The sequence below is a fragment of the Colletotrichum destructivum genome, chromosome 2 (assembly GCF_034447905.1).
Source record: "Colletotrichum destructivum chromosome 2, complete sequence".
NCBI lineage: Eukaryota > Fungi > Ascomycota > Sordariomycetes > Glomerellales > Glomerellaceae > Colletotrichum > Colletotrichum destructivum.
In genome coordinates this window covers 4,393,276-4,406,037 of record NC_085897.1, presented here as the reverse complement: position 1 = coordinate 4,406,037, position 12,762 = coordinate 4,393,276, and the positions used below count along the sequence as shown (strand labels likewise).

General features: G+C 55.9%; 2 protein-coding genes across 2 annotated transcripts; both read left to right on the top strand.

Annotated features, from left to right (window-relative positions):
- The first annotated feature begins 1,829 nt into the window (after positions 1 to 1,829).
- CDEST_03536 (uncharacterized protein) lies at positions 1,830 to 3,275 on the top strand. The gene has a single exon (XM_062919695.1). It carries the CDS (start codon positions 2,540 to 2,542, stop codon positions 2,900 to 2,902), a length of 363 nt encoding a protein of 120 aa, XP_062775746.1. The 5' UTR covers positions 1,830 to 2,539; the 3' UTR covers positions 2,903 to 3,275.
- Positions 3,276 to 9,017: 5,742 nt separating this feature from the next.
- Positions 9,018 to 12,069, top strand: CDEST_03535 (Putative oxysterol-binding protein). The gene is made up of 4 exons (XM_062919694.1): positions 9,018 to 9,749; positions 10,030 to 10,276; positions 10,359 to 11,036; positions 11,105 to 12,069. The coding sequence occupies exons 1-4, from the start codon at positions 9,664 to 9,666 to the stop codon at positions 11,459 to 11,461; spliced, it is 1,368 nt and encodes a 455-aa protein (XP_062775745.1). The 5' UTR covers positions 9,018 to 9,663; the 3' UTR covers positions 11,462 to 12,069.
- The last annotated feature ends 693 nt before the right edge of the window (positions 12,070 to 12,762 follow it).

Genomic DNA, 12,762 nt, shown 5'->3' with positions numbered 1-12,762 from the left:
GGAAATGACCGATATATTCTTGAAATTCTCTGCAGCATCAAAGGTCCAATCCGAGCTGCTCCATGCCTAGCGCAAGGTGTCTAATGTGCTAAGACGCCTTGCAGCAAGCGAGACAGAAGGTCTTCACTCGGTTATCCGAGCCAGCGGGTTCACTCTCATGGTTATGAGGGAGTTCAACTGGCCCTGCTTGCATCCGCGTCAAGAGGAAGAAGATCTACTGTCGAAGCGGGCTTAAGCGACAGCTGGCCACGGCCTTTCCCAGCACGTTCCAATGGTTCGGTGGAGGCACTGGGTCCGACTTGGATTTTGACAAGTGCCCCTGCAGAATGGAATCGCCGAGCTGGCGATTCGTTCTGGACGCCGGCGGAAGCCAGCTCGAGAAGACTCCTCCAAAGCGCCGTGGCCACGCTAAAGAGAAAAAAAAAACCACCGGGGCCGCGAGGCTCGGGCACTATCAGCAGCAGCCTCATGACGATCTCGACTTGGTAATAAGGGTCCAGACCGTCTCATATCAATTCGGACCCCATGGCTGGGCACGCGTTCCGCGTGGCCGAGATTGTTACTAAATTACTCAGGATGAGGCGGGGATGTTAGAGAGGAGAAAGTCTGACGTCATGCCGACCTCGACGAACCTCCTTACCCACTAACCAATGTCGAAAGTTCGAAGCTTCGTCTACAGACTGCAAAACCCGCCGCGCGAGAGGGTTTGATTAGCAGGCAGCTAATATCATGCTTCTCCGAGGGCTTTGCGGGGTTCTAATTCTTGGGCCGCGAGTGCGTGTGACAAGATGAGACCGACCAGGGCGGGATCGAAATAGAACACCGGGACTCGGAGGAAGAAGATGGAGTGGCAGTTCATCCCAGGACTCGGCTCATCTTGACAGGAGAGTCGCAGGCCAATCAGAGCAATCGCAGCAGTCCCTTTGTCATCAACCTCGACAACGGTCGCTTCTGGGCGATGACGCCTTGTCGGACGTTCATCCGGAGCTGAGAAGCGAATCAGATAGCGGCATGAGATTGCAACCTCAGGACGCAAATAATAAGTGCTTCAACACTGGGGAGTGCTGGTGGGGTTGAAGCACCAAAATGATAGATACCTACCACGAGGCATCAAACTGCAAACACACGACACAGCGGAATGTGTTCAGCATGACAAAGATTCTAGTTGTGCTCCATTTGCAGCGCGGAAATCAGCAGCGGCACTACAGCCAAGGAGACATATCGAATCCCAACCCAGAGGGTGAGTTTAGCATTGGAACTGTTTACAGGTATACGATGTACTGTTCGATGCCCGCACCGATGGCGTTTTTTCATTGCAGGGATGGACCCGACAACGATGTTGTTTCCAGGCAAATTTTCGCCAGCATCAGCATGGATGGATAGTGGGCTGGCGGGCATTTGTCCCAGGCCCAGAAATCCACGAAGCGTCGGTAGTTGTAGTCCCAATGTTCTTCTTCCATCCTGTCATTATCCCCCTACAACTTTTGCCGTTCGCATTACACGCTGCTACACGCCTCCCCGTGTGCAAGCCAAAAGGCGGTTGCGATGCGCGGGATAAGGATTCTTGTTGGATCGACCTCGTGATCAGTTGCTGAACACACAAAGATGGGGCAAAGGCAAGCATGGGTCGGCAGAGTTGAATCCAAAATCCACCCCTCCAAGGTCCGACGGTCAAAGTCAAATGCATCACTGACGACATTGGTGACCAGCCAAAATGGGACTCTCAGCATGGGCTGTAACTCTGATGGCTATGCCTTTCTATTTTCTCCCTTGCCTTTTTCCCTTCCTCCCCCCCTTTTTTTCTCTTCTTTTTCTTATTGTGTGCCACATGGATGGAGATCAACGTCGAGTTTCATTTGTTCGCCCAATTTCTCCGTCAAGTGGATGGTGATGGGGAGGCCTGCATTGCGATCCGTCTTCTCACTTTCCCGAGTCCCGGATACCGAAGCTTCTCACACACGGAGCTCGGGGACCCGGCCCAAGCTCGCCCCATCCATCTCATCTCCATATTTTCACTTTGGTCAAGGACCGGGGATGCGTGTTGAAGTTGGAGACAGAACGCACCGCCACGAAAAGATGATGTCATGTGGTGATTCGGGCGAAACACCTTTTTTTTCCCCCTTCTTCTCTCTCTCTCTCTTTTGGTAGGGGCGGGTCTCCTGGACGCAAATGTCTCTCGGCTCCACTGGCCTCATACGATCGGTGTCTCTCGCTCCATCCTTCATCACCTCCAATAGGCGGCTGGAGCGACCCTCACTTAAGGCCTACTCGGCGGTCCACTGCGAGTTGAACACACACCACCATCAACACAGGTCCGTGTGTGAGAGAAGAACTCTACTTAGATACGCCATTCGCCACACAGACTGATTAATTAGCAGTGGTCAGCGCCAAAGACACAACAAACGAAAACTAGCACCATCCGCCGACATCAAAATATGGAACAGGCTCCCAAAGTAGACGACCGGTACTCTCAAGTTCCCCAAATGCCACTTACAGAGTTTGGCGAGGACGGCTTCGAAACAAGAACCCTTTCCGTCTGATGGTGCACGATGCCCAGGGGACTTTTCCTACTGTGCGGACACACTTCAGGCGGTCCGAATCGGGATGTTGCGAATGGCCGGAGCAACGTCATACTGGCTACACAAGGCCATTTTCCATTCTCTTTTTGGCTCAACGATGCAGCGGGCTATGGGGCTCTGTCTCGGCGCCTCACACTGTTCGGGACGCGGCACACATGGATGATGTGGCTTCAACTGATGGAGCAGCATGGGGGGTGGACCTCATGCTGAGTCTGCCTGAGCAGTCAGCAGTCACATTCGAGGTACCCATCTCATCCCGGTTCTACGACATCCCGTCCGCCACAGCAAAAAAACACGCTCAATTCGATTGCTTGGCCGGATAATTCGCCGCCGGATGGGTACAGAGGTGGTGCTGCTAGAACGAGATGGCAGAGTACTTTGCCCACGGGTCACTGAATGAATGAACGGGTCCGTCCCAACAGTGTGTTCCCTGAGCTTACCCCGGGATCTTAAGCTCTCCCTCAGTCCAGGCCAGGATGCCATGCTCAGTTAAGATGCGCCGCCGCCATGAAACATTGACGCCGCAAGAGCAATACGACCGGTAACAATACCGTCGAAGTAGAGATGACCGTAGGCAATGGTGTAGCGAAGAGCCGTAGCACTCACTCGGGACAGTAACGAGCCAAGGACAAAGTACATGGAATAATACCCTGGCCTGTGGTCACCATAGACGAGCTCGAAGATGTTTTGATCCAAGGGAAGGGCCATATATTTCGCCAAGCTTTGCAAATGCAACGTCTTCGACTGTTTTGGTGTGTACGAGCGAGGATGGGATGAGGAGGGGGGGTCACCATGCACGTTTATGGGTCCCAAGAAGACGCAGTGTGGTGTCGGAGCATACACTCTTAGGGGGTGGTCGGTTGTCACGCGCTGTCAATGTCCGCTCCAGATTGCGACAACTGATGGTATGCGTCCCAATCTGGGCTCATCGTTGAAGCCCATCTTGGGCCTTCCCGCACCAGAGACCCTGGGGTGCAGAGAGACTAACGACGGACAAGCCCTACGCAGCGATCGATATCCGTACAGACAGTCAGTCGGCTGGCTCCCTGGTCGGCTAGTTGGGTCCCTCAAGGGTCCTCGCTGCCATCTGCGCAGGCACGCAGGGGACTTGCTCGAGTGTTCTTGGGCATGATCACCGGCAGAATCACACAAGTCAGCCCGCGCCCATTACGAATGTTTACTGAGGCCCGCCATATCGAACCTTTATAGTGGATGCGCCGATGAGTTGCGGCGGCGGCGGAAAGGTACCGGAATCATGTCCAGGCGCCCACCCCCCTTAAGCAGTCTGTCTGCCCATCCGAATTCACGTGGTCGCGGGCAGCATTTCCCGGTCAGCGTAGTGTAGCATTCCGATAGTCGCGACCCTGTCACTGATTGTATGTAACCCGCCCAGCTTCTCGTGTACTTAAGTGTACAACGAACGTCTCGTGCGTCCAACGCGAACGCAGAACGGCGACAGCCGTCGAAAGCGATGACGATGACGCAAGCTGGACGATATCAGACCTCATTATGCGCCAACAAACCTGTCAGAGTGCAGCTTTCCCGTCGCGCACGAGTCAGTCGAAATGTCTGAACCAGAGATGCAACCGAATGGACTACGGTGTACTCCTCCGTCACCAAGCGGAAGGGGGGGGGGGGGGGGGGGGGGGGCGGCAGTATCTACCCCGGTCCATCATCCTGGTGCTTAATTGCAATCTCAGCGGAGCGGCGGTGGTCATAGGCAAGGCCACATTCGGGCCATATATCCCGCAGTCGGAGGCATACAGGTAGGTATGCACACGCAACGAGAAGCACCTCGGGCTGTGGAGACGCGAGGTAGCTGCTGCTCGGCGCGCCGGTGATGGGATGGGAAGAGTTCGTCAAAATACGTCAGGGCAGCCGGCCGGCAACCCCCTTCTCTCTTTCTCCTGGACGTAAGCGAACGGTTTAAATCACCCGCTTGGGTCGAGGCTCCCCACCTTACGTTGCAGTCGGAGAGCCGGGACACCCAACGTGCGCTTTGCCGGACATGGGAAGACGACCACCAGGGACCGTTGTCGCCGCCACCAACCCCAGAACGTTGCCCTCCCCCCCTCCTTTCTCTCGGAACTAGGGAAATGACGACGCTTAGGGTTAATTCTTGTAAGCGCCGGTCGACGAGGGTGGCCGGACGGAGGTTGCAGCACTAGAGGCGGCAAAAGAAAGAGCGTTGAGGGCAGATGCGCAGGTACATTGCAACAATGACAGCTTTACTTACACCACCTCGATTACTATTTGCACTTTCACTGCAGACATATCCATGCACAAACTTCATCTCATGTACCCGTATGATACTGGGGGATAGATAGATTCAATGAACGCGGCAACGAGTGGGGGAGGGATAGGAGAGCGAATTTCAGCACTCCAGATCGGACCCGCTTGCCACGACGTGCGCGGCAGTGTAGGCCAATCACCGGTGCTGATGGTTGTTGTTATTGTTGCAATTGTTGTTGTTTAATTGTCGTCGTCGTCTTCGTCGTCCAGCCCTCACAGGCTACGATGTACTCTCTCAGTGGTAGTCGGAGAGCATCCCGCTTCGCATGCGCGCGTGCGCGGGCGCTGTGGTGGGTCAGGATCAGGGTTGAGCTTTGCAGATTTGCCCCAGGGACATGTTGTAAAGGGTCTCCACGGGCACGGCCGGGTTTCAACAATTATTGACGGGGACAACTGCCCAGAGGAGATTGTTTCTCGTCGATCATGAGGTCATTTGGCAATCGACGTTAGAGAGAGGGGGGAGGGAAAACTCTTCGATGGGGGGGAGACCTTCCATTGCGTGGGTCTCGCGGGGAGGGGGGGTTGCAGCTTTTTTTGGGGGCACAATCGCAGATTGTGGCCGGTCCGGTTCCCAGTGATCAGGGTCGACCTCTAACAAAGTTTTCTTTTCGGTTTTTGCGTCGGGCTTGGAGACTGAGGACTAAGAGAACCTGGGAGCAGAAGGGAGTGTGAATATGGAGGTGAGAAACGGTGATGATCATTTCTCGACCGAGTAAGTTTCTCGATGGGCGGAAATCATTCAATTGGAACCCTTGATCGCGGCCCCCCCCCCCCCCCCCCCCCCCTGAGAAAATCATTGGATTTTTGGGATATATTTATAGAGGGATGAGCCACGACGGCCGGGGGGGGAAGGGGGTTGAGAATCCGTTACTTTGGGAAACACCGGAGAGGAAGCAATGACACTATTCGCGGACGATGTTCGTAAATGTCACTTTCAGACATAGTTAAGGGGGCACTCTGGGGGGAGACACTGGATATTGAGTCGGATAGGGGGGGGACCGGGGGGTTCGGTGGGCTGGGTGATGCGTGCGTGTCCCGGGGAAAGGGAGGGAGAGGTGACGGCCGCGGCGCTTTGGTGCAACGAGGGCCGTAACGCCCCGGGGCTCTACCGGCCTGCTACCATGGTAAGGCTCCGTCGGCCACGGGGGTGGGAGGGGACGACTTTGCCACGCGTTGATCTCTCGTGTTCGGCCGGAATCCCGGTGGCCCCAGGGACACCGGAGTGGGAAATTGGAGCGCGGTGCGGCGAAGCACCAAGAAGTCAGGCGAGGAGAGGGGGGGGCTCGGGGGGAACAAACCCATTTGGACGGGCATTATGGACCACGGCGGTGCTTATTGGGCGGGGGTCGTCGCTGTTATTGAAGCTTGATTTTCCGGGCCTGATGGCGACTGCGACTCTGCGTCTGCTTCTGGAGAGGGGGTCGTGGTGGGTTTGTTCTGTTTGTTGTGTTTCTTTGACCACCCGATGCGATGCGATGCGATGCGACGCTTCAGGTGAACCCGGTGGCTGGAATGATGGGAGAATGGTCAGGGTGCAGATCTTCCAAGGTTCTCATCGGGGCAACAGAGTCTACAGAGACCCCTAAAGTTGGCAGCTTGGATCCTTATGGCTCTTGGGAGGAGGAGCCCTCCTTGGGAGCTATACGAAGAGCAAGGCCGGGATTCTTGGGGGAGGGGGGAGGGGGGCGGCGGCGTCTTGTCTGTCTTGACACTGGCTTCGTCCCCTTTTTGGCGATGAGTCGAGTGCCGAATGCAGGTACGGTTGGCCGTCCAGCGCCCCTGGGGAGTGGTGGGATGTCGTTGCATGAGGGATGGAGAAGGGTGTGTAGTTGTCGTCGTTATTGGGTGTCTTCTTTTTGTTTTCCTACTCTGGTGGGTTCGATGAGGGTCCTGATGGGAAGATACCGACAGGTACGAAGCCGTCGATGTATCTTTTTTTTTTTCCTTTTCTTCTGCTTCTTTTTTTTGGGGCGGCGAGACTAAAAAAAAAGTGAAGGAGATGAATGTAACGACGAAGAGAAGGATCCGGTCCTCTTCCATTTCAGGACGTCCCCAGCACTTGGGTTGAGTTGACCTCCCATCATCTCCCCTCCCCCCCTACCGTCAGGACCCTGAGATATGGCCGGAGATGAGGGGTTCACGAGGGATCGGCAGCAACAGTAGCAGTGGCCGCAGCAGCCTTTCCGGTGAACCGCGAAGAGTCCAAGGGCGACGGGGTTATACGACGCAGACCCAAGTAGAGAGGGGGGTGCGCATTGTGTGTGTATGTGCATGTGTGTGTGTGTGCGTGTGGTGTCTCGTGATGGCTTCACGGGATGGCGAGGTCACGGGATACGAGGGAGGTGGGGCAGTGGCGACCGGTGGCGGCGGGCACTTGGATGCGGCTCTAGGGCGGGACACTACAGGATGCTCCTTGTGACCGACAGCGAGGGGATGGATGCCGTCAGTAGCATTACATCGTAGGCATCGCACATGGGCACTAACACGGGCGCCGAGGTTGGCTGGCAGGATTCCGGGACGGCTTTTTTCCCCCTTGGTTCGGGTTAAGCACTGGGAGAGGGGTGGGGTCTGGGGAGGGGAAGAAAAAGGGTTGGACGTGTTGGGAAATTCTTGAACTCCGATGCCATGCCATACGATACACAACAGCGGTCGAGTGAGCGATTGGCGCCGTTTGATGTCGATGGCCTTGCGAGGCTGAGGGTTGGCTGCATGGCATGGCCCAGACCCGGGTTACAGGGTATGGCTTTGGCGATCGTCTATTATGAATCCATGGGTTCGAGGGGAGAGAGTGTGTGTATGTGTGTGTATATATGCGAGTGAAAGAAGGATGCAAAGCGACTTGTTGTTCAGCATTTGTCCGATTGCGAGTGGTGGCATCTAGATACGCCTTTTACGAGCCTTCCCCGCTGGATTGAGGTGCGAGCCTTTGGGTTTCTGCTCCCAACTGGAACTCCAACTGGGCACGCGTGTGGCAGGTCACGAAGGGTTCATCCCATGTGCTTGTTGTAATCCAGTCTCTCGAGCGCAGTTCTTGTGCTGTTCTTGTGCTGTTTTGTGTGGGCGGGAAAGAGTACTTAGACAGGTGGACAGAAAAAGACCAGAGCAGACGATGACGTGACACTAGCAAGAATCACTACACCTTGTAACGAATAGACATACAGATGCCGCCGCAGCCTCTCGTTCCTGCCATGTGCTTGTGAGTTCACCGTCTGTATCGTCGAGATGGGAGGGGAGAGGAATATGGACCGAGTCAAGAGGTGTTTGGAGGAGGAGGGAGAGAGGGGGGGAGGCTTGTGATGGCGGTCGGATTCGACATGTGCACGGATGATTGGCCGATGCGGACGAGGCTGTTCTGTGGGCTTGCGATCTGGTCTGCGGGTTGGCACATGCTGGACGTGGACGGCCATGCTGTTGGTCGTGGAGATCCTTTCCGTGTTCATTCCCGCTGGGGAAACAACTGCAAAAGGATGAGATGACGAACTAGGAGAGGGAGTATTACCCGACATCTAAAGTATTTGTTAAGTGATGGCTACCCAACATGCAACGATCTCCAAGGCATCACATTCAAGAAGTTGCCGAAAGCCCGAGGTGCGATGTCTTCGCTCCCAGATAAAAGGAAAGCGGCGGTCGGTATCTTATCGCAGCTCTTATCGAAGGTCAGTTGACAGCGGGAGGTTGAGGGCCGTCAGTGCCGTAGTGCCGCTCGGATTCCAGCGGGCTCTGGGCGACACAAGCAAGGTACATTTACGGACAGTGCAGATGCTTATCAGACAGGCTTTCACCACTTATAATTCAACATATAAACTGACTTAAAGTAGCACTCTGGCACTGTCTCACAAAGTATCGGATGAGCGACAGCTGCGTGGGGTGCGGATTAGCGCTCCCATCCCGCTCCACGCTTTGTGGGTTTAGCGCTCTCTGTGCGGTGTCACCACCTCCCCCTTCCCGCCCCCGATGCATGGAGCTTTTCCTCTCTGTCCGCGCTGTGCGTGCCCGTCTGTCTCGTCTCTGGCTGCTTTCGCCATTTCCTGTCCACTCAGGTGCCGTGCATGACATTTTTACGTACCCTCATGGGCCTGGATTCCGCATCCTTTTGGTGGCCGGCCATCTCTCTTCTTTCTCTCCCCCCCCCCCCCCCCCCCCCCCCCTCGTTTTCTGTCCCATCGCCACCGCCATTCCTCAAAGTCCCCCTTTCCCTCCTCCTTGCTTGTAAACCAAATAAGCAAAGCATCTCCAGTTGAAGTCTCTTGCCCGGGTCCGAAACCCCTACGGCGTTCCCGATCACATCTCTCCATCCTAAGGAGACGGTGAGAAGAGAAGGCTCACATCCGTCCCCGCTGTCGCACGCACGAGTCGGAACGACTGAAACGAAACGGACACGCGCGCTCAACGCACACGCACACTCAAACTCAACCCGCTCACCGCACTGCATCTTCGACCTGGCGTCGACATAATCTGGCCTCCCCTCCTGCTTTATCACCCACTTACTACCTCACAGAGCAGAGTATCTTTCTCAACCTTTGTTGCGACCTCGTCCACGTTGCCTCAGTCTGGGCTGTCGTTGCGCTTTTCCGCCACAACCCGGCTTCTCGACCCCGCCAGCCCGTTCTCGGCACCCCACCTTATCGCAGGAAGCCGCTTTTTTCGTGCCTGGGCATTTCTTGGAGCAGCGAGTAGACAAAGAGACCGTCGTCGTCATCATCGTCCAAACCAACCCACGACCGACCGACCGACCGACCGACCGACCAACTAACCGTTCGATTGTTCTCGCTACCGAACGACCTCCTCAACTATGGCTGCCGCAGCTGCGCACGATACGCCCGAGGAGCCGCAGAGCGATGGCTCCAAGCTCAAGACCTTTATCGGTATCCTGAAGAAGTGAGTTTGTTATGCCCCCTGCTGACTCCCTTTGGGCGGTCTGCCTTGCCCTGCATCCATCTGCCGCACACTGTATGCTGCGAAGAGTGGGAAGGGGACAGCGACAGCACGGACGGGAAGAGAAACCCCTCTGCCTCGCGGGCACGGCGTGATGGCCGACAAGCCACGATCTCATCGTCAGCGAAGAAAACGCCATCGGCCTCGCCCTCAGGCAGAATCAGACAGAAGCAGCCCTCCAACAGACGAGCTCCTGGCTAACCGACTGCGTCTTCCGTTCCAGGTTCATTGGTGTCGCTGACCTCGCCGCCGTGCGCTTCTCTCTGCCATCACAATTGCTCGAGCCGACGCCGAACCTCGAATACTGGAACTACCTCGATGCCCCCAACGCCTTCGTCGCCATTGGCACCTCGGACGAGCCTCTCGACCGCATGCTCGAGGTCTGCCGCTTCTGGTTCACAAAGGATCTGAAGTATGTCAAGGGCAAGCCGTGCAAGCCATACAACTCGTGCCTGGGAGAGTTCTTTAGGGTGAGTGAGTCTCTGCGCCGTCTGACCGCGCAATGCCCAGCCACTCCATAACTCGTAATGCTGATGCTCGATGGTACAAAAGTGCAATTGGGAGACCGAGGACAATGCTCCCAAGATCAACACCACGGCCCTCAAGGGCGCCGGCAGCGGCACGGCCAGCAGCTCGTCCAGCTTCAAGTCTGCCAAGGGTGACAAGAACGCATCGGTCGCTTCGTTATCCGTCCCACAACACGGAACCTCGACCCCCGATAGCAAGCTCCTCCGCATCTCGTACCTCACCGAGCAGACCTCCCACCACCCGCCCGTCAGCGCCTTCCATATCAGCTGTCCCGAGAAGGGCCTCTCCGCCCGCGGCTATGACCAGATCACGGCCAAGTTCACCGGCACCAGCGTCCGCGTGCTGCCCGGCGAGCACAACCTCGGCATCTTCGTCACGCTCGAGAAGCGCGGCGGCGAGACGTATCGTCTGACCCACCCCGCCGCTCACCTCGGCGGTATCCTTAGGGGAAGCCTGAGCGTCAGCGTCAGCGAGATGGCGTACATCACGTGTCCGCAGACTAAGCTTAAGACAATTCTGCACTATGTCGAGGCTGGCTGGCTCGGCCGCTCCACGAACCGCGTCGAGGGCATCATCTTCAAATACGACCCTGAGAACGACGACAAGGTGAACATCAAGGACGTGCCCGAGGCCGACATCGTCGCCCGCCTCAGCGGCCCTTGGCGCGAGAAGATTGAGTTCACGCTCGGTCCCAAGCCAGTTGTACGTGCTCTCTTCGTTCCTTACCCCCCGCCCTTTCACATTCATATCAGGATACTGATCAAAGACAGAACTCGCACCCACCTGAGGCGCGCTATACCATCATCGACCTCAATCCTCTCAATGTTGCGCCCAAGGTCCTACCCCCGAAAGAGAAGCAGCTCGAGAACGAGTCCCTGACGATGTGGGGCGGTGTCACCGAGGCCATCCACTCGAAGCAGTTCTCCAGGGCTACGCAGGTCAAGGTCGAGCTCGAGGAGCGGCAGCGTGAGCTGGCGCGCGAGCGCGAGCGCACCGGCGAGGTCTTCAAACCAGTGTTTTTCGAGCAGGTGACGGATCAAGGCGGCAAGCCCGAGCTGACGGAGAAGGGCCGCGAGGTGCTCGCGCGGGCGCAGAAGGCCGACTGGGACATGAGCGGCATCGTATGAGACTCACATCTGTCGGACAGATGTGTCAAGTTTAGTTCAAGGAATCACACGTGAGAGATGTCGAGCTGGGACTAGAAGGGCATACATTCAGCGCTGGAGCTGCTGCATCAGGCTTTTCCTTTCTCTCTTTTCTTCCATACCTTCTTCCTTCTCTTCTTGGTCTTCGTTGGGTTTCGGGACTTGGAGAGATCACGGTCCCTGGTCTTGATTTTGGTTTTCACTCTGACTCGACGGCCTATGGCATGACGCCGAAATTGGTTTACAATATTTGAAGAGGGTGTGTGCATTGCCTTTTTTCCCCCATCTTTTATCATTGCCCCTTGGTTGAAGGACCCCCACCTATCTTCCGCGTGCCGATTAGATGGGGCCATCCTCAACGGTTTGGGGGTTGCTGGGTCGCATTGCGCGGAAGATTATTGGAGTTAACTGAGAGTTGGAGAGAAAGAACGTATCGTTCGCTTCAGTGTGGCCCCTCGCCCAGACGAGAGGGGTTTGGGGGTGTCGACAAAGGTTATATACATACACAAACACACAAGCCTTCCGAGGAAGGTTAGGCGTCGGGAACATTTTAGATGGGGCTTTCTTTATTAATATATTCCATCAACGCTGCCTACTACATGTCGTGACGCAATAGAGCTAGGGGACGAGATCACTGTGTCTGTTGTGCCTGGCCTAGGGATTCGGTCGCGAACCGAAGGGGCACGGCAAGGTTCGACCCCATGATGAGATGGCCGTTGCAGAGAGGGACAGCGGATGAACGATGGGAAGCTATTGGTTCAGCGTGTGAAAAAAGCAACAAAAAGCAGCAAGTTAGGGTTTCTGTGAGCTGAACGAAGGAGGTTGCAATCGTCTGATTTAATGATTCGCCCTCAACCCTTTTCTGGGCAGATTTGACGGATCTTTTGGCTTTTTTTTGCTTTTTTTTTTTTTGCTGACGAGGTCGTCACTGGGACGGAGCTTGGATCCGTGTGGGTCGTGGCCGGCCCGGCTCCGGCCCCGATGGATGACGGGATCGACGACGCGGCATCGACGGTGATTCGCCGCCATACGTTTGGGCAAAGGTGTTCGGGCACGATGTTGTTCCTTTCAGGATGCGATCCCGGAAAAGACGTATGTGACGTCTATTCTGCGGCGTTGGGTCGATGATGAGTTGGGATTTTGCGGCCAGAGGACAACAAAGCTGGAGTTGGCTCAGTCTTTCTCAGAGCGTTCTAAAATCAACCACCAAAGTCTGTTGAGGGGGGGGAGAGGGCTGTGAATTTACTTCGGCTTCTCGGGCGCACAGCGTAACTATGGAACAG